General features: G+C 34.1%; 1 protein-coding gene across 32 annotated transcripts in view; it reads right to left on the bottom strand.

The window, feature by feature from the left end:
• PTPN20 (protein tyrosine phosphatase non-receptor type 20) overlaps window positions 1-22,882 on the bottom strand; it is a 91,131-nt gene that overhangs the window by 36,285 nt on the left and 31,964 nt on the right. For 11 of the 32 annotated variants that reach the window (XM_055353050.1, XM_063710085.1, XM_063710089.1 and 8 more), the window contains 3 exons: window positions 22,201-22,298; window positions 19,541-19,653; window positions 883-1,034 (listed from right to left, as the gene is read on the bottom strand). In XM_055353050.1, the coding sequence (XP_055209025.1) occupies window positions 883-1,034; window positions 19,541-19,637 (249 nt within the window). In that variant the 5' untranslated portion in view covers window positions 19,638-19,653; window positions 22,201-22,298. The remainder of the gene's footprint in view (window positions 1-882; window positions 1,035-19,540; window positions 19,654-22,200; window positions 22,299-22,882) is intronic. The other 21 variants (XM_055353060.1, XM_055353038.2, XM_063710087.1 and 18 more) reach the window with 3 other exon arrangements.

Below are 22,882 nucleotides of genomic sequence, written 5' to 3'. Positions count from 1 at the left end.
GCTTGAACCTGGGAGGCGGAGGTTGCAGTGAGCCGAGATCTCACCACTGCACTCCAGCCTGGGGGACAAGAGCAAGACTCATCTCAAAAAAAAAAAGAGTAACCAATAAGAAAAAAAAAAAAAGGAAAATGGGGCAAAGAATTGAAACTAGCAGTTCACTGAAAATATAAAAGGCTTAAAAACATATGGAAAGATATTCTTTTGTGCTCAAATAAACACCAATTAAGTAATCAATAAGAAATAATTTGTCATTTAAGAGATGAGAAAAGATCCAAAAAATTGATAGCCCAAAATATTAATATTGTCTTTCTAGGAATTTGTTCTAAAAATATTTAAATATATGCATACAGTATATGAAGAGAGATGACCGCTGTTCATAATAGCAAAGACTAGAACAACCTAAATGTCCAAATGTTCCATGGTAGTTAATTATATGGATAAGTACCTAATTTCAGAAATTAAATATTAAATAAATTAAGGTACTTATCCATATAATTAACACGCAACACTTAAAAAAATGAGATACTGCTATACATGCTGATAATATATTTGGAAATTGTATCTAGGAGGAAAACAAATTTAAGGATGTAAAGTGCATTCCAACAAATTTTTTTAAAAGTTTGCATGACAAAATGACAAAATGAATAGTGTAAATGGGCCCTAGAAAGTCTTGAGAGAAAGAGAGAGACTTTCTATTTTATATCCTTTTAGGCTATTTGGCTTTTTTTTTAACCATGTACATCTATTACTTTAAAATATATATAATATTTAAAAGTAAAAACAATGTACTAAAACCAAATAAAGAAAGAAAAGAAAAGAAACCCTCTGGCAATGATATAAAAAAAGAAATCACATACAGACTTTTGTTAAGAAAATATTTACCATAAATTCCTGCATGATATCATATGCTGCTGTTTTTTTCTCAAGGATTTTCAAACAATCCTTGATGGCTGTCTGCTCATGAAAATTGAATATTAATGGCCGAATCTGAGCCAACTGATCTAGTTCTCCTTCAGAAACAATTTTGCGTGTATCTAAGGAAGAGAAAAATTCACATATGTAAGTTACTGGTATATATGTGAAGGGAGATTTTATTTTTGTTTCTGTTTCTCTTAAAGACACAGCCATTTAAGGGTAAACAGAAGTTTATTTTTCCACGTGTGAAGAGTCTACTACTTTGAAAGAGGCTTCCTTTGGAAAAATCATGGCTATTTACACCTTGAAATTATACAAAATCCACTGTCCTTGGAGAAAACTGTTCAGTGCTATAAACATAACGAATGCTGTGGATTGAGAAGTGTTCAGTTTTATAATGTGAATTGGGTATATGGATTGAAAATTATGCCAAGGCAAGAACGTCCAAGGCTTGGATTAGGAAAAAGAGAGAACTTTCGCCCTCCCTGGGACCAAGTGTTTGGCAGTTCCTAGAGTCTGAGATGTGGTGATGTGGAGAGTTCACGTCCTGTTTCATTACTCTGAAACAGATTGAACATGAACACACACACCTGCACACACACCAAGGATGGAGAGGATCTATGCAATATAATTAATAAGATGGAATAATGGATACATATGGACACTTGCAACCAATAATTGGGGAGAACATTCTATTAATATGTAATAGCACACATACAATCTTTTTATTTTTAATTATGATCTTTTAGGTCATGTTGACAGTCAAGGTTCCAAACATCTGAAATTTTATACATTATGTCCACTGGCCAAAATGCAATAAATCTAGAAGTCAACAGTAAAAGAGTATTTTAAAAGCTTCAAAATTTTGAGGTAAGATGTTCAAGTAAAACAAGTTCTCATAATCTCTTTGCAAAGCCGAATAATGTGAACAATAATCAAGTTAATACCAGCAAAAAGATATATACAAAACAATACAGCAAAAGAAAGAGGTGGAAATTTCTAAGAATCTGCACATTCCTGGGAAGCACATCTTATCTTGGTACTCCACTATATCCAGAGGCTCTTTGTAGGGTTGGAAGTGACGGCTCTTGGTTGGGATAGACAGGCACAGAAATCCTAAAATTTCTCACAAATATCCCTAACCTTAATATGAGAGGAGGTCTAAGCAGGCTGGAAGGGGAGATAAAATTCCCACAAGCGTAGAAGCCATTTTGATCATCTTTGATGCCCAACAGAAAAACCCTTAGATCTTCCCATTGTGTTCCACCTTTGCTAGTACAAAAGCTGGGAGAATGAAGAGAGAAAAAAATGAAAATGCAGAATGACTGTAACAAACACTGGTGTTGACTCCCCAACACTGATTCTACCCCTCTGGTTAGTTAAAGCCATTTGTGATCATTCCACAGTAAGATCCTTCCAGTGAATAATTCAGAAATAGGTAGGAGATTTGCGCCAACCATAGAAATAGGCTGGTCTTGTAAAAAAGAGAAGCAAACCTCTCTTCTACCCTCATCCCTCTGTACAGACATAAACAAAGAAGTATAAGGACCTAATTATCATAGTCTGCCCTCTTATGGCCATAAAAGGAAGGAGTATAGCAAATGTGAAAAACATAAAGAACCTATGTTCTTGATGACATTAGCAACTGATCATATTGAACCTGGAATCCTTCCTATCTCTGGGCTTCCATTATGGTAGAAAATATATATCTTTATCATTAACATCATTCTGAATTTGGTCTCTTTTTCTTGTAGCCTGGTCCAAGAATTCCAATCAAAGTATAAAGGTGAGGTTTCAGCTGTAGATCATGGGAATCATTTCAGCCAGTTTACAGAAAGGGATTTGATCTAGCTATTTGGTGTTGTATCACCATTGTGTGGGCTTGAAGAACAGATGCCTCTCTCATTATGATCCAAGAACAACACTGCATAATGGTCTGCCAAGAAAAGTTCTGTCTTTGCCACAATTAGGAAACTGAGGAAGTTGGAGACCATTTTTTCTAGCCACTGGCTCCTAGATGACACCACTTCAGCAACAATGGAGAAATAAGAAAGTCACTACCACAACTGTTGGCTCTAGTAACACATCACCTTACCTATAATGAGGACCAGGAACGCCAAGCCTGCTATGATGCATAGCAATAAAATGGATGCCTCTCTACACATTTACATCTTGGCTAAGTGCATATGATCAGCAAAGCCCAAATAAGCTACCAGGAAGTCTTGAAAATGTAATTTTTCATTTTTCTGCCTGGGCCATACAGGAAGGTACACTAGGAGAAGGGTGTGACTGATATTGAGTAAGGGCATCTGTGATATCTGCTTAACATTTCAGCCACACCATGCCCTTTGAGTATCCTGCTCCTTGGCCCCTATCCCTTCAGCACACTTATCATTGTCCTCGGGCAAAATAAACAATGCAGCCCTCCAAAATACAGTTTACAAGGGAAGATGATGAGATCCAAATAAAAATGGAAATCAGGAAGAATTCATTCCTGCTCAATCAACAAAACCGAAGAGACAGAAAAAGCTATACATGTTCATAACAAAATGGAATAAAATGTGAAACACAGAAAAAATAATAATATAATATAGCATGCAGAATAATTTTTAAAATCTATTCTAAAATGGAAGATAAGCTTAAAAAGGAAAATGAACTGTGTATGCAACATCTGTCGAAAGAAAAAGAAAATAAATTATTTTAAATAAGAGTTCACAAGGAGATAAGAAAACAATAGAATGAGGTTTAAAAAAATTAGTTTATAAACCTAAGAAAATAAAGGTAAAACTCAAAAGTACATAATTACAGCAATAATTTATAATTAAATTGAATTCTGCAAGAAACAAAGCAGTTGAAAATCAACTTATTGCCATAGGACAAAGGCATGTATACATACAGTAATGAAGACAAGAAAGGTTTAAAAACAAACAGTGAAAAGACAATGCATGTGAGGACCTCATCAGAGGCTCAGGAGAAAAGCTGCAGACAGGGTGAGGAACTTGAGAAATCCTCCTTTGTGGGGCAAGCTTGGGAAGGGGAAAAACAGCATCCACAGGGATGGCACAAAGCATGCCCAGAATGCTTTTCCCTATTTCCCTAATGGACCAAAAGCATAAGAACCTGAGAAAACGCATGAAACTCTGTCATCCTCAAGGCACAAATGAAGACTCATTAACATTGGGGGTAGGGAAGAGAGAAGAGCAACCTGGACCCAGGCCATAAGATATTCCCTACACCTGCAGAGTGGGCAAAATAACAAAGGAGGTACCGCCTGAGGCCTTCCTAAGACTGAGACTGAACAAGGACAGCAGAGAATGTCACCCCAACCAGGTTGGCAAGCAAGGTAATCATAAGTAAGAGCTCTCTACTGCTGGGAATTAGACAAGATCATGGAGAAGACCTTCTCTGAGGTGCATGTACAATGGGAAGAGCTAAAGCAGAGGGTGGAGTAAACACTGAGGCAAATCCTCTACATGTAAGGTAACACTGGAGGAATTTGAAGCTGGTGGTGCACTAAGGGTAACCATAGCAACATCAAACCCAAGCCCTGCTGCATTACTGAGTAAATTGATGCAACTCCTCACACTGAAGGCCTACCAACAAAAGAGTCATGTCCATCTCTATTTACCTCAGCGTCTAGAACTTAGCTAAGAAATACTACAATAGCTCCCCCTTATCTGCAGGGGATATGTTCCAAGACCCCCAGTGGATGCCTGAAACTCTGGATAGTATTGAACTTGATCATCATCAACTGAAACATATTTTTGTTCATGTCTTCCACCCATAAATTTAATGCCTTTTCCATCTTAAGTAAGCACGTATCATGCACTGTGGCCATAACTTTGGCACTCCGATGTGCAACAGCAAAACTTGGATAGAAGATTCATTCTTACCATAGGTCTACGCAACTTTAGCATATGATTTTTTTCTTTCCTTAATAAGTCAAGAACTTTCCACCTTTTCATGTAAAGAAAGCACTTTACAGCTTCCCTTTGGCATATCCAAATTGCCAGCATCACTACTCTTTGGGGCCATTACTAAGTAAAATAAGGGTTACTTGAACACAAGCACTGTGAGGCCAAAACAGTAGATCTGATAACCAAGATGACTACTAGTTGACTAATAGACAGGTAGCATATAGGGCATGAATATGCTGGACAAAGGAATGATTCACTCCCAGGCAGGACAGAGCAGGACAGTGTGAGGTTTCATCACACTACTCAGAACAGTGTGCAATTTAAAACTTATTGTTTATATCTGGAATTGTCCACTTCACATTTTTAGTCTGTGGTTGACTGCAGGTAACTGAAACTATGAAGAGTGAAACCATGGATAAGACATTTTTACTTCTATCTCTAGACTATACAATATTCAGTTTTCAACCAAAAAATTATAGAGTACACACAGAAGTATAAGAAAAAGAGAAAAAAGTTGCCAAGAGACAAAGCAATCAACAGAACCAGACAGAGATATAACATATGTTAAAACTGTCAAGTGATGCATTTAAAATAGTGATAATCAATGTGTGAAAAGGCAGTGGGAAAAGTAGACAATATACATGAACAAATGGAGAATTTCAATGGAGAGATGGAAGCCATAAAAAGAATAAAGTGGAAATGCTTAAAGTAAAAAAAAATTGTAAGAAATTAAGCATGTTATTGATAAGCTCATCAGTAGATTTCACAGAGGCAAGAAAAGAATTCATGAATTACAAAATAGATCAAGAGGAATTATCCAAATTAGAACACAGAGAAAAAAGGTAGATGAGGGGCAGAGGCAGAGAAGAAGAACTACAAGCCAATATCAAACAGACTAATATATTATACCTGTAAATGGAATCCCAAAATAGAAGAGAAGGAGAATTGGGCAGAAGAAATATTTGAAAAGATAATAACTGAGAATTTTTTCCAAAATGAATGAAAGACACCAAGCCTCAGATTCAAAAGCTCATCAAAAACAATATAAGCCAGAAGACAATTGAGTGACGACTTTAATGTAATCAAAGAAAAAATCAAAATAAAGAAATTAAGATTTCAGTAAATACAAGACTAATTATAAAAGCTAGTATTTTTGTAACAATAATGTGTAACTTCACTTTTTCTTTTCTACATGATTTAAGAGATGACTTTTTCCTAAATTTATTAGCCTAAAAATAAAAAAATTATCATAACTTTAGATTGTAAATCAACATTTTGTTTTCTACATGAGAAACTAAAGCATTAAAAACATTATTTTATGTTTTGGAACACATAATATATAAAAATGTAATTTTGTGACAACAAATGAAAGAGATGGGGTCAAAACTGTCAAAGGTCCACAGTTTTTTTTTTGTATTTCACTGAATTAGGCTGGCATAAATTCAAATTAGAGTGATAAGTTTAGGATGTTAAATATAATGCCCATGGTAACCACAAAGAAAATAGCTAAAAACAATACATAAAGGAAATTTTTAAAGAATTTAAATATTTCATTACAAAAGGCAACTAAATACAAAAGGAGACAGTAAGGCAAAAAAAATGAGGAACAAAAAAGCTACAAGAAATATTTTTTAAAATAGCAAAATGACAGAAGTCTCTCCTTATCAGTAATTACTTTAGATATAAATGAATTAAACTCTCCAATTGAAAGAAAGATTGGCAGAATGGATTAAAAAATAAAAACATGATCCAACTGTACACTGTCTACAAAGGACTCACTTTAGATCCAAAGACACGAATAGGTTAAAAGTAAAAGAAATATTCCATGCAAACAGGAACCAAAACAGAGCATGAATAGCTATATTAATATCAGATAAAATCGATTTTAATTTTAAAAAGTTAAAAATGACAAAGAAGGACATTATATATCATAAAAGGTTCAATACAGCAAGAACATATAACAGTTATAAACATTTACGCGCCTAGTAACAATCAAAATACACAAAGCAAAAATTCGCAGAAATGAAGACAGAAACAGTTTTACAACTATAATTGAAGACTTCAATATCCCATTTTCATTAGTGGATAGAAGAATCAGACAGAAGTAAGAAAAGGGAGGACTTCAACAATATAATAAATGAAGTATATCTAACAGATACATACAGAATCCTCTGTGCAACAACAGACCACATATTCAAGAACACATGGAATATTTTGCATGTGTTAGGCTATAAACTAAGTATCAGTCAATTTTAAAACACTGGTATCACAAACAGTATCTTCTTGAAATACAAGAGATAAAGTTAGAAATCAAATATAAGAAAAACTGATAAACTTACAGATTTGTGAAAATTGAACAACATAATTTTAAAACACCAATGGATCAAAGAAGGAATTACAAGGGAAATTAGAAACATTTGGAAATGAGTGAAAACATAACACAACATATCAAAACTATGGGACACAGCAAAAGCAGGGTTAAGGGGGAAATTTATAGCTATAAATGCTTACATGAAAGAAACAAGGCCTCAAATAAACAAACTATCTTTACAGCGTAAGGAATTAAAAAAAGAAGAACAAACTAAACCTAAAGCTAACAAAAGGAAGGAAATAGTAAAGATTAGAGCAGAGATCAAAATATAAAATATAAAAAAGAGAAAAATCAATGAAACCAAAAGCAAGTTCTTCAAAAATATCAACAAAATGATGTGATGAACCTTTAATTAGATAAACTAAGATAAAAAGAGAAAAGACTCAAACTACTAAAATCAGAAATAAAAATGACATTACTACCAATTCTAAAGAAATAAAAAAGATTATAAGGGAGTACTATGAGCAACTGTATGCAAAAAAACTGGATAACCTCAATGAAATAGACAAATTTATAGAAACACAAAACCTATCAAAACCAAACCACAAAGAAACAGAAAATCTGAACAGACCTATGACTAGTAAGGTGATTGAATAAGTTATCAAAACTATCCCAAAAAAGTAAGCCCTGGATCCAATGGCTTCACTGGTAAATTCTGCCAAACATTTAAAGGAGAACTAACACCAATACTTCTCAAACTGTTTTAAAAAATTAAAGAGTAGGGAACACTCCCTAACTTAATCTATGAGGCCAGCATTATCCCAATATCAAAGCCAGACAATTATCCTACATGAAAAGAAAATTAAAGGCCAATATCCATCTTAAACGTTGATGTAAAAATCCTCAACAAAATAGTAGCAAAGCAAATATTTAGCAGCATATTAAAAAGATCATACACCATGACTATGTGGGATTTATTACTGGAATGCAAAGATGACTTAACATACAAAATCAAGGTAATACAATACGCTAACAGAAAAAAAGGCATGCTTATCTCAGTTGATGCAGAGACAGTATTTGACAAAATTCAACATCCTTTTGAGAATATATTCTTTTTTTTTTTTTGAGACAGAGTTTCACTGTTGCGCAGGCTGAAGTACAGTGGTGTGATCCCAGATCACTGCAACCTCTGCCTCCTGGGTTCAAGTGACTCTCCTGCTCTGCCTCAGCCTCAGCCTCCCAAGTAGCTGGGATTACAGGCAACTGCTACCACGTCCGGCTAATTTTTGTACTTTTTCTTTAGTAGAGACATGTTGCCTAGGGTGGTCGTGAACTCCCCGACCTCAGGTGATCTGCCTGCCTTGGCCTCCCAAAGTGCTGAGATTACAGGCATGAGCCACCATGCCTGGCCTATTTGTTTGTAGAAAAAAAAATTCAACAAACTAGGAACATAAGAAAAATACCTAAACATAATAAAAGTTATGTATGGAAAACCCACAGCAAATATACTCAATGTTGAAAGAGTAAAAGCTTTTCCCCTAAGATCAGAAACAAGGCACGGATGCCACTTTTGCCACTTCTATTTGACATAATATTGGAAGTCCTAGTCAGAGAAATTAGGAAAAAAAAGAAATAAAAGCCATCCAAACTGGGGAAAGCAAAAAGTAAACATCTCTGTTTGCAAATGATATGATACTATATGTAGAAAATCCTAAAGATTACTGGATTTTACACACACATATACGCACACACACACAGAGTTAAAAAAAATAAATTCAGTAAAGTAGCAGGATACAAAGTCACACACAAAAATCAGTTGCATTTATATACACTCAGATGAATAATCTGAAAATGAAATTAAGAAAACAATTTCATTTACAATAATATATAAAAAGAAATAAAATACTTTGAAATTAACTTAGCCAAGAAGAGGAAGGGAAAGATTTGTACAAAGAGACCTATAAAACATTGCTGAAAAAAGAATTAAACAAATATATCTCATGTTCATGGTTTGGAAGATTTAATATCATTAAGATATCAGTACTACCCAAAACGATCTACAGATTCAATGTAATCCTTATCAAAATCCCAATGACTCCTTCTGCAGAAATAGAAAAACTCATCCTAAAATTCATATGGAATTTCAAAGGACCCCAAATAGCTAAAACAATCCTGAAAAATATGGGGAAAAAAAGACTCACATTTCTTGATTTCAAAACTTACTACAATACTACAGTAATCAAAACAGTCTGATACAGGCATAGACAGACATATAGGCCAAAGGAATAGAAGAAAGAGTCCAGAAATAAAACTCAAATTATTTTCAAAAAAGTTGTCAAGGCCATTTAATGGGAAAAACACAGTCTTTACAACAAATGGTGCTGGGAAGCTGGATATCCACATGCAAAATAATAAAATTGGATCTTTACCGAATGCCATATACAAAAATTAACTCGAAATGGATCCATTACCTAAGTGTAAAAGCTAAAACTATAAAACTCTTACAAGAAAGCATGGCAATAACTTCAAGACATTGGATCTGGCAATGATTCCAAAGGTACAAACAAATTTTTAAAAATATAATTAATAATACTGAAATATACACTTAAAATGGATAAGATAGTAAATGTTATGTAAGATTTACAACAATAAAAATAATTTGGAGAAAATACCTCTAAGTAACCCACAGATCAAAGGGGAAGTCACAAGAGAAATAGGGAGACATTTTGTTAAAAATGTGTAGATTGTATTTTTTAGAAAAGTTTTACATGAAAAAAAAATGAGCACTTAGAATTCCCATATATCCCCTGCCAAAGTTTCACTTATTATTAATGTTTTACATTTGGATGGTACATTCATTAGTATTGAACCAATATTGATACATTTTTGTTAACTAAAGTCCATACTGTATTTTGGTTTTCTTAGATTTCCTTAATATCTTTTTACTGTTTCAGGAGCCCATCTAGGATAAAACATTACATTTAGTTGTCAAGTCTCCTTGGGCAACTTTTGGCTACGATGGCTTCTCAGATTTTCCTTGTTTTTGATGACCTTGATAGGTTTGAAGAGTACTGGCCAGGTGTATTCTTCAATGCCTTACTATTGAAATTTGTCTAATTTTTTCTCATGATTAAGACTGGGGTTATGGGTTTTCAGGAATAAGATCACAGAGGTAGAGTGCCATATTTATCCATAGTATCAAGGGTATATTCTATCAACATGATGTATGACAGTTGATGGTGACCTTGATCACATGGCTGCAGTAGTGTTTATTAGGTTTCTCTACTACGCAGTTATTCTTTGTACTCCTCTGGCTATACTGTACTCTTTGAAAGAAAGTCAATATGTGCAACCCACACTTAAGAGATGGGAAATTATGATCCACTTCCTTTAAAATTGAATATCAACATAATTTATCAGGAATTCTTCTGCATGGGAGATTTGTCTCTTCTTCCCCATTTATTAACATATTTAATCACTTATTTATATCAGTATGAACTCATGGATGATGATTTTCTACTTCATACTATAATCCACTGCTACATTAGATTGTTGTTCAAATTGTTCCACCTTTTGCTACTTAGAATGAGAAAACATTATAAACTGAATGAAAATAAAAACACCTCAAAATGTGTGGGATGCAACTAAAGCAGTACTTATAGGAAGATTTGTTGTATTAAATACTTGTACTACTGTTGTCCCTCTGTATTTGCAAGGAATTGGTTCCAGGACCTCCCACGGATACCAAAATCCTCAGATGCTCAAGTCCTTTACACAAAATAGCATAGTATTTGCATATAATCTAAGCACATCCTCTCTCTCAAATACTTTAAATCATGTCTAGATTACTTATAGTACCTAATACAACATAAATGCCATGTAAATAGTTGTTATATTATATTTTTAAAATCTGTAATTTTTTGTTGTTGTATTGTTATCTTTGTTCCTAAAATATCTTTGATCCATAGTTGGTTGAATTTGTAGATGCAGAATCTACAGATATGGAGGGCCAGTTGTATTTATGAAAAAGAAATATATCAATAATCTAAGTTTCCACCTTAATAAATTAAGAAAAGATAAAATAAAATCCAAAGCAAGAAGGAAAAAGGAAATAATAAAGAGCAGAAATCAATGAAATTGAAATCAATGAGAAAGTAAGGGAAACTAAAAGCTAGTTTTTGGAAAATATCAATAGAATTGATACAGTCTCTAGCCAAACTGATCAAGAAACACAGAACAAAGACACATTTTATGAAATTGAAAAAAAAAGAGAGGTGATCAATTAAGATAAGACATTAAAAAGTTAATGAGGGAATATTACAAACAACTCTAGTCCCATAAGTTAGACAATTTACATGAATGGGACAAATTCACTGAAAAATGCAAACTGCCAAAGCTCATTAAAAAAAAAGAGAGACACCTAAATAGTCCTATATCAATTAAATAAATTGAATACTGTTATGGGCTGAATTGTGTCACACCCCCCCAAAAAACGCATATGTACTAAGTCCTAACTCCCAGTAACTCTAAATGTGGCCGTATTTGGAGATAGGGTCTATAAAGAGGTGATTAAGTTAAAATGAAGTCATTAGAATAGCCCTTAATGTAATATAACTGATATCCTTATAAGAAGAGATTAAGACACAGATATACACAGTGGGAAGACCATGTGAAGACACAGAGGAAAGATGGACATCTGCAAGTCAAGAAAAGAGGCCTCAGAAGAAATCAACTTTGCTGACATCTTGATATTGGACTGCTAGCCCACAGAACTGTAAGATCCATTCTTGGATATTTTGTTATAAAAGCACCCCCCCCCAAAAAAAAAAAACTAAAAACTAAAAACTAACACAAATATGTATTTAGAAACCTCATAAATTCTGGGTCCAGTTGGCCTCACTGGTGAATTTTAGCAAACATTTAAGGAAGCAATACTACCAATTTTATACAAACTTTTCCAGAATATTGAAGAGGAGAAAACACTTCCCAAATAATTTTATAAGGGAAGCATTACTCTGATACTAAAACTGGAAAAAGATATCACAAAAAAAGAAAATTACAGATCAATATCTGTCATGAACATAAACACAAAAAAAGTCTTCAGGAAAATACTAGCAAATCAAATCGTAAAACATAAAAACAATATTACACCATGACAAAGCTGGGCTTATTCCAGGAATGCAAAGCAGGTGAGATATTTGGAAATCAACCAAAGTAACTCATGATATATCAACAGGCAAAAAAAAGAAAAACTATATGATCATCTGAATAGATGCAGAAAAAGCATTTAACAAAAGTAAGAGTCCATTCATAATAACTCCGGGAAACTAGGATAATAGGAAGGCTCCCTTAATCTGATAAATGGCATTCACAAAAATACTACAGCGAACATTATACTTTATGATGAAAAACAGAATGCTTTCTCCCTAAAATGGAGAATCTGGAAAGGATGTCCACTCTCTTTCCTCTTATTCAACATTGAACCAAAAGTCCTAGCGAATGCAATAAGTCAGTAAGTCAAAAAAAAAAAAAAAAAAAAAGAAAGAAAGAAAAGAAATGAAAGGCATATACATTGGAAAGGTAGAAAAATAAAACTGTGTTTATTCACCAACATGAGTATCTACTTAAAAAAATTCCAAAAAATATATTTAAAAGGCCCTGGAATTAATGAGCATTTAGGAAGGTTGAAGGACACATTGGTAATATACAAAAATCAATCATATTTCTATCTACTATCAATGAACAATAGAAGTTAAAATATTTTTCATAAGTCTCATTTACAATAGCACCAAAACATGTGAAATATTAGATATAAATCTAACAAAACATATATACAATCTATATGTTAAGACTGCAAAACAAACAAACACTGATGAAAGAAATCAATGCAGACCTAAACAGAGTGAGGAATGCTTCCATCAGGAGAAACAACAACAAATCCATTGAAGTGGAATTTGAGAACGCCACCAGGACATTTTGGGCTCCTCATATGCTACTGAATCATCAGGGAAAGGGGGATTACTACACTGCCTAGTGTGCTGGATTCCAAGTATTAAGGGGAAAATGGGCTGCTGCTATCCAATGGAGTAACGAGGAATACGTCTGCAATGCAGGTGATCCTCTAGGGTGTGTCAAGGTGATTAAGTAAACAGAAAACTAGAACCACCCAATCTAGGCAGAACTACTAATGACTTAGATCTTGAGGAATGAATGTGTGGGTCACCCTATCAGACAAGGAACCACAACCAAATGGGATGTTTGCTGAGCTGAAAGAGAATACCAGACAGGTGTAAGACGGCAGTGATCAAAACCAGATACAACCATGTGACCAGCTGCATAAACAGGGATAAAATATTGTGAATTTTTCTTTCTTTTTTGATATGCATATTTTATACATATATATATCATATTTTTGTTTTCTTTTAAAAATATTAAAGGGAATGTGAATCAGTTGGAAAAGAAAGAATATCACTCAAGACAAAAAAGAGACACTTTTGGAGAAGGGGAGAGAATGTTTTCAGTTGTACACAGATTAGTTTTATCACTGTAGATGCAAGCATAAGGTTGTCCTTATTTGGATATTAAGTAACATTTAAAAGGGTGTATATAGGTGCCAAGCTGATATACGGTGAACTGTGATAGCTTTATAATATGTTGACATGGCTAGGCTGGACCACTTTTCCCAGAATTCTGTTCCCTGAATGTTTCCAGCTAAAACAGGGCACAAGCGAGGTTCTCATGTCAGATCTGGAAGGTGAACATGCGGCAGCAGCTATTCTGTGCTCAGATGCACTATGGATGATCTCCTGACTCCCCTCATTCTATATGTGGAAGGAAGAACTTAAAATCACAACAGTGCCAATCCTACCTGAATGAATATAACTGGCATGTCATTCTATCTAAATTTCAAACAAGTTTACACAGGAATGAACAAAATAATTTAAAATCACCGATGCAGCAAAAACTTGCCCAAATAGCTACAAAAATGTATTTTTTAAAAAATTAGAGGGAGGATTTTCCTTTCCAGATATATTTAGAATAAGTAGAATCAAAACAGAATAATATAATATGTCCACAGGAACAAACAAGTCAGTTAGTAAAAAAAAATTTAGAGAATACAAAAGGATCAAACATTTTTGGAAACTTAATATGTGATAAAAGTATATATAAATTCATTTGGGAAATGTGGTTTACTTAGTGAATAGTGCTGGTATAACTGTCCAGTCATATGAAAGAAAATATAGTTTTCTATACCCCTATAATATTTAGCAATAAACTGCAGATAGATTCGTGATCTAAGCAAAATAAGCGAATAAAAATTCTGAAGAAAATTTAGGAGAATATTTGTATGTTTTTCCTGTAAAGAAGACCTTTTCAAACATTTTAGAAATTAAGAATGTTCATGAAAGTCTCCCTTCTTAAGGTATAGAATTGAGGGTTACAATTTATAGCACATTTGTCAAACAGAAAACATGTTAAGATTTCCAACATGTGAAGAGTTCCTACAAATTAATAAGAAAAGAAAAACAATGAACAAAGTTTATAAATATGCAAATCCAAGAAGAAGTTAATAAACATATATTAAGATACTTGATCCTGGCTGGGCACAGTGGCTCACACCTGTAATCCCAGCACTTTGGGAGACCAAGACGGGTGGATCACAATGTCAGGAGTTCGAGACCAGCCTGGCCAACATGGGGAAACCTGGACTCTATTAAAAATACAAAAATTAGCTGGGCATGGTGGCTAAGCTTTTGGAAAGGAATCTGGTATTGCCCATTAAAATATAAAATGAACATAAACTTTGACTTAACTATCTCACTTTAGGGAATCTAACCAAAATCAAAGTACCAGTACTTAGGAAATACGTGTAAATATATATATTGCAGAAAAAGTCAATTGGAGAATGGGTGAATATATTATGGTATTTCCATACAATGAAATATTAGACAACTATTAACCCTATGTTAGAATATGTCTTAACTATATAATAATATAGTTTAAATTTTAAAAACTATGGTTGCAGAGTAATTGTAGAGTTGCAGAGCACACATCAATTTTTATTTAAACTTTAAACAGAAAATCTGTTTTTATATCTTTGTGTATTCTTAGATAAACTATTATATTGGTTGCCTCTGAATCAGGATTCAGGATGATGGGAGGAAATTATTAACTTTTTCTCTATATCATTCTATATTGATTTTCACTAAAATATTAGCATACATTAACTTTATAATTTAATTTTTTAAAATTTTGGCTTTTAAAATATTTTATTAAATGTTAAATAGGTACAGAATAATAGTTAAGTAAAATATCTTTAAGGACAATACATACCCAATTTAAAACAGAACATTAGCCCCTGATGCTCCTGTGTCCCCTTCCCAGACCTCATTCCTTGTCCTCCTCCCTCATGGAATAATCACTATTCTGAATTGTACTATCATTCCTTTTGTTTGTTTTGTTTACCCTTTATGCTGTTTTGCATATTTCACAAATTTATATAGATTACATTATTTTGTTTTAAATCTTGACTTTTTTGCTAAGACTGCATCTGGGTTTATTCATCTTCACATTAAACAAAATACAATATCTAATTCATACGTGCTGGTGTTGACAGATATCTGAGTTGTTTACAGTTGAAGTCTATTAAAAACAAGCCTAGTATGGACATTCTTGCATATGTCTTCTGGTAGAAAAGGGAAAGAGTTTCTCTAAGCTAAATAACCAGGAAGGAAATTGCTAGGACATATGGCATGTGCACACTAAAAAAATACCAAATTATTTTCCAAAATGGTTTCCATCAAGCCACATACTCACCAATATCAACTATTATCACATTTTTAAAAATGGAAACAATCTAGTCAGTGTAAATTATTATTTCACTATGATTTAATTTTCACTTCCCTGATTCGAAATTAGGTTGGACCACTTTTTCATATTTTCTCTTCTGTGAAATGTTTGTTAATGTGTTTTGCCCATTTTTCTATTTGGTTATCTTTTACTTACTAATATGCAGTTTCTTATATTTTCTAGGCATTAATCCTTTGTGAGCATAGACCTCAGTAACAGACCCTAGGAGGAGCCTAACCATAGTCCTAAACTGAAACTGAAAAGGAGGGTACTAAGAAAGAAAAAAGCAGTGTCTATCTACTTTTCCCTAGGAACTGGCCTTACTCTAACAGCTAAGACATGGTATTTCCTGTTTGCAAAGGAATGTGTTCTTATTTTTATTTTAAAAATATATTTATATTCAAAATTCCACTTCTGCCTAAATATAGAAAGCTAGTATGAGCATCACTCCTACCCTAACAATATACATAAGTTGAAAAAAAAAACACTAAATCAAAATTTTATTGAACCCATTAGAGAGCTGAGGTTGCAGGGCAACCAAGTAGTCTGAAATCTAAGGAAAGACAGACTCTCCTAAGGAGTGACAGGACATGAACACTGGCTCCCTGTGGCAGTTCAAGGGAGAAAGAGATACCAGGGACTATACAAAGGGGAAAGAAGTATTCAGACATAAAATGTAATGCACTGCTGATAGCTGGATGTGGGCCAGTGTGACAGTACAGAACAGCGTAAAGCCACAGACACAAAAAGAACTTGCACACATTCACAGACTCAAGTTCACAGACCTCCAACAGGTGCTCATAAGAAAGACTGAGAGCAGAGCAGGAAACGGGAAGAACCATTCCCTCAGAAGGGTAGGCTTGGAGGAGGGGAGCTACTGTCATGGTCGAAAATGCGTAAAGCCCCACTTAGACCTATTTCTCCCAGAACAAAAGCCTTACACTGCAGGAGGAGGAGCAGCAATCCCTGCTTTGTATAAGTGTATACCCACTGCAGTTGGAAACAGAGCAAACAAAATCCATCTATTCCTGGAGAAGGTGCAGAAAACAGTCCTAAGCCCAGGATTTTTTTTTTTTTATTAGCCATTTGTTTATTTTCTTTCTTTTTTTTTTTATTATACTTTAAGTTTTAGGGTACATGTGCACATTGTGCAGGTTAGTTACATATGTATACATGTGCCATGCTGGTGCGCTGCACCCACTAACTCGTCATCTAGCATTAGGTATATCTCCCAATGCTAAGCCCAGGATTTAATGCCATTATTATTACAAAACTCCTACCACTACACTAAGTGAAGGGGACGAAACCTTCTCCACTGTAGACTTGCCAAAGGTGTCAGGCAGAGTCTGGATGCCATGAGAAGGGGTAGTATCACTGACCAAGCCTGTCACTGAGGACCAGGGACAGAGGACCTGCCCAAGGCTGAGAATGGAATAGGACAGCAAAGAATGACTTGGCCCTCCCTCCCCAGGCAAGCAAGCACCAGTCTATTGCTGCAAGATAGGCAGGAGAAGGAAAGAAAGCCCTTCTAAAGCACAGGCACACAGGGGAGGCCTAAAGCTGAGGACGAAACAGGAAGAGACCAAAAATAAAAACTCCTTAGCACCCCAGCTGCCACCCTGCGCACAAGCTAAATCCTAAGGAATTCTAAGCCAATGGTTCACTATAGGTAATGAGAGCAACACAAAACCAAAACCCAGCTCATGTCCTAAATGGCCTACCAGAGGAATAGGCATGACTATTTCTAGGCATAAATTCTATTTACTTTAGTCTCTTTTTTTCTACACCCAGTACCAACACTCAATCAGATATATAGACACATAATGAAGCTGCAGCAGCTGCAACAACAGAAGCCAGTGTCAAAAAGCAAAGCAATCACAGAAAAAAATATCAGCAACAACCCATCTGTCAGAGTTATCCACCAGGGAATTTTAAATAACTATCATTAACATGTTCAGCTCTATGAAAAATGCAAACAAAATGCATTAACAACAGAGACGGAATCTGTAAGAAGGTGTCAAATGGAAATGTTGTACATAAAAAACACTGTGTGCTTTCAATGGGTTCATTAGTAGACTCGACACAACCAAGAAAGGAATCAGTAAACTTGAAGAAAGGTTGACAGAAATTACCTAACTGAAATACAAAGAGTAAGAAGAGTAGGAGAAAAAAAAAGTAAAAAGCAACAAATAATGTTAGTACAGCTTCTTTGGAATACAGTTTGTCTGTTATACACTTATGACCCAGCAATCCCACTCCTAGATATTTACCTTAAAGTAATGGAAACATGTTTACACAAAGTTTGTGAGTATCTGTAGTACTTTTATCCATAATTGCCAAAATCTGGAAACAACCCAGTGTCCTTCAACTGGTGAATGGAATACTATTCAATAAAAAAGAAATTAAATACTGATAAATGCAATGACACAGATGAATATCAAAAGAATTATGCTAAGTGAAAGAAGTTGGACTCAAAAGGCTACATATTTATGATTCCATTTATACAATACCTTGAAAAAGACAAAAGTAAAGAGAATGAAAATAGATTACTGGTTGCTAGGCACCGGTGGTAGGGTAAAGGGTTAACTATAAAAAAATACAAGAGAAATTTGGGGGGAGATAGAAATGTACCATACCTTGATTGTGGTGGTAAACCTTGGTCAAACCTCATAGAACTGTATGCTAAAAGGATGAATTTTACTGTATGCCTCAGTTTAATTAAGCATGTTTCAATTAATTAAAAATTATGTCTCATTTTATAAAAGCATATTCTTATAAACTACTTTTGTAGGAGATCTGCATTTTAATAATTGCATAAGGTGATATTTTCTTAACTGGGTTTGACATTTTTCAAATAAAGTCATTAGAGAAGATGTCTCCAACATTTGATGGGATGTTGGTTATGGATGACCTCTAAGATCCTCTCCAACTTCAAGGTTTTTGAGGTGTGCATGTGATCCCCCAAGTTTACAAACACAAATTTTATAAATATATATATATATATACACACATACACATATATGTTAAGTATATATTCATAGTTCTAATTACATTTATATTATATATACATGTAAAAACGTATACACAAAAAGTTCTGAAATATTCTTCAGTATTATAATTTATTATATATTTGTTATTTTCTTTTTTCCCACTATAAACATGTGATAATTTGTAATCCAAAAATGTTATTGTTTTACTTACAAAGCATATATTGTGCAACAAATTTTTAAAAAGGAAATAAGGAAGCAGGTTGTTATTTTTCAAATCTATAAAATACCTAGCTTTAAAAAAATGGATTTTACTAAACTGACATATTTAATACTTTAAAATACTTGAAGAAAGGACAGGAATTAGCCATTGTGAATATGGGGTGTGGAGCATTTTTTTAATTGCATTTTTTATTTTTAAAAGAAAATCCTAGAAAACCATATTTTCCCATTTTTTGAAGTTTTCCCTAGCTCTTTCTTTCATTTGTATTAGAAATATCTTTGTGCATATCTCTAAAATAGAGCCTCAACTTGCTACTACAAATAGGATGATGTCATACCAGAAAGTAGAGGGGAGAGAGTCTGTGACGGCCCTGCAGCCTCCTCATCCTCACTGCTCCACCTGTCTCTTCTGAAGGGGCCTCTGGCTGTCCACATGCTGGGATCACTGCCACTAGAAAAGAAATGTATATATTTGCCCATGGTTTCAAAGAATATATACATTTGAGAAATACTTTCTAATCATCTTCATTGATTATTTAATTGACATTCATTTCCATTTCAATTCAGCCACCCACTCCCATTGTCATCACCTGAAACTGGCCCACTTGTGAAATAATTCCCAAATCCCAATGTCTGATCACAAACTCCATCTCCTCCTACTACTTTTACCTTGCAAACTAGTCGCCTCAGATCCATCCACTTATTTACCTTCTCCCCTCCTTTACCTAGACTGTGGGAGGGAAGTACTCGGGTCACTGGGCTTTCTAATATCGGCAGAGAGCCGTTTGGAAAATACCAGCATGTCCCTGGTTGGTTTCCTGTACCACTCTTCCATGGCAGCTAATTCCAAGCCACCATCTTGTTATAGTCCTTATTTTAATACTCTCTCTGACTTAGTAAAAATGTAACTTCTTCTAGAAAATGCAAGCCAGAAAATAGAAATTCTTTCAATTTATTATCTTTTAAAACATTTACTTAGATGGATCAATGTCTTTCTTATTCCTTGCTTTCTGCCTGTTCAAAATTCCTCCTTCCGTGTTCTTAACCAGATTCCTTCTGCCTCCTCTGAGGTATTTTTCTATAACTTATTTTTTTTTAACATATCGTGAATCTCTCCCTATCTACAAATTCTTTCATATCATAAGAATACACAATTTTCTGTATCTTAAAAATAGGAAATGCTTTAAACTCTGTCTAGCTACTAATTGTTAACAGATTTTTCAAATCCTAGCCCATATCCACTTTGTTTCCTTTGCAACGTCTCCATACTCAACTGACTCGCTAATGCTATTAACTTGGCTCTTGTTGCACTTTCATTTGCAACCCTACCTAGCAAAATCCTCCTAATTTGACTTCTGCATTTAACCTTCAATGTTTAGAGAAAATTCTTCCTAAAATACAAACTTAATTACACCTGCCCACCAATATCAGGATAAATCAAGGCCCCTTATCAGACACATAAGTTTAGGATATTGGCCAGGTGGCCTCTGTCTATTTTTCCATCACCATCTCCACTGATTTCCTACATGCACTGTATGCTTTAACCTTAGCAAAATAAATGCCTTTTTCTTTTACTTCTGTAAGGAAATTCGGGTTTCTTACTCTTTTCTCCTTCTAATTTTTTTCTTGGATTACTGTAAACATTTAATTAATCTCCACTGACTGCCACTTCCAGCTATCCTCACCTTGCCACCAGCATTCCTCCTTCTGGATGGATAAATAGATAGTTGCATGAATAAAACAAAAAGACCCTCCGCATGCATCCTTTTCATTTTAACAGACTGAATAAAATGTATACTCAGCTTCACATATATGGCATTACTTCCCTCTCCAGCCCACACTGTATTTTGGGCTCCACCTCTCATCTTCTGCAGCTTCCTAGCATTCCACCTCACATACACCCTACGACTCTTGGCACCTAATATTTCTCCCCATTACCCCTAAGATATTTTCACAACTCCTTACCCTCGCTCAAACTTCTTCCTCTTGCCTGAAATGTTCTTCTCTTTTTCACCTGTTAGGTTTCTATTTAATTAAATCCTAAATTCAACCAAAATATCTTTTCTTCAAAGAAGCTTGTGGGAAACCTCCCTCATGCATAGTCAATCTTCTGTACCCACAATCTTTGGATTTTTACTCTAAAATAATATTTACTATGTTGTACATCAATTTGTCTTTTATATGTCTGTTTCCCTAATTAAACTGTGAACTAAAGAGCAAAAAATATATAGTAGTTTGTATTTGTGTACAGTGCTTAGTGTATCACAGAATCTCAAAATGTCTTTGGAATTACTATTATTTGTTTAATGCACTTCTGAAAGTTGTACATATAAATTTCATACAATACGCATACAAAAACACATAATATAAAGAATATACACATTCTTATACAGTGCTATTCCAGTGAGGGTAGCTAATATTACTGATAAATCTCTAAGAAAATATGGCTTAACAAAATGTTTCCTCATTTGATGTTTTTGCTTATAACACCTAAATTTGAACATTTTATAAGCATGAAAACTTGTTTCTTTGTTTTCCTAATGGAAATTTACTGTTCTTCAGGTACTTTAAATTTTTTAACTATATACTACCAGAAATTCACCATACTAATAATCCTGTTGTTTATACCATATAATTTTCTTTCTGAAAACAGATTACATTTCTAATAATGTTTAGTGCTGTACCGTGAGCTTCATGCTACCTCAAGTACACTGACCACTTCAAAAGCTCCAAGCATATTTGCAAAAGCTTTGACGCCATGTAACTATTGAGAGGATAGAGAAATCGAATCCTTCAAGAATACTGTTCTCTTATGTTAATTACCATATTTATGAGATCATAAACATATTTCTAAGAAAGCTAAATCAAGTTTATAAAAAGCTATATCTTGAAAAATTAAACATTTCAGGGCCATTATTCACTGTCTCCATGCAGAGGGCTAGCTATGAATATAAGTTGCATAAACAGAAAACTCACTAAATAAGCATATTAGTTATACCTTTCTGAAGGCTCTTCAAAAACATCCTCATAATCATTATGTGGGAAATTCCGAAGAGAAAGTTTTACCTTCTCTGAGTTAACTTTATTTTCAAAAACCTACAGACATAAGAAAGGATACAAATTATAGCACTGGTTTTAGAAAAATATGGTTTAAAACGTGATTTCTATAGCTACTTAAGAAGAGCAAAAAGATCTGCAATAATGGAATTATAACCACAATCACATAGTATAATGTCTGCTCCTAGAAAATCACTTAATTGTATATCTCCCTATTAAATATCTTCCAATCTGTCAAAACAGTGTAGAGTACTATGTAAACAGAAGTTATTTATATTGAATTGCTCAAGTGATTTTCCAAAACTAAATTTTTAAAAAGCTTCATCTGAGAAAAAATAGATTTATTACTTCAGCCCAGAAGAGATTTTCTTATAAGTGTTTACCATGTTTTGTTTACTGTGAATATAAAATTCCTGCCACTATATTTATCTTTAGTACTTGCACCATCTAATCTACTAATTCTAAGTATTTCTCCACATTCCACTGCCCAATTGTGCACTGGGCAGTGGACTTCAGTCTTGATAACTCACAGTGCCAGTGCCCCAGCCACCACATACACGTTTCCTTCCTTCCTTGTCTGATACTGTCTTGCCATACTTGGCCTTCTATTTTCTCAAGAACAT

This window comes from Gorilla gorilla, chromosome 8 (genome assembly GCF_029281585.2).
Source record: "Gorilla gorilla gorilla isolate KB3781 chromosome 8, NHGRI_mGorGor1-v2.1_pri, whole genome shotgun sequence".
Taxonomy (NCBI): Eukaryota; Metazoa; Chordata; class Mammalia; order Primates; family Hominidae; genus Gorilla; species Gorilla gorilla.
The sequence above is the reverse complement of the archived record's forward strand: the minus strand, read 5'-3'. Positions and strand labels throughout refer to the sequence as shown.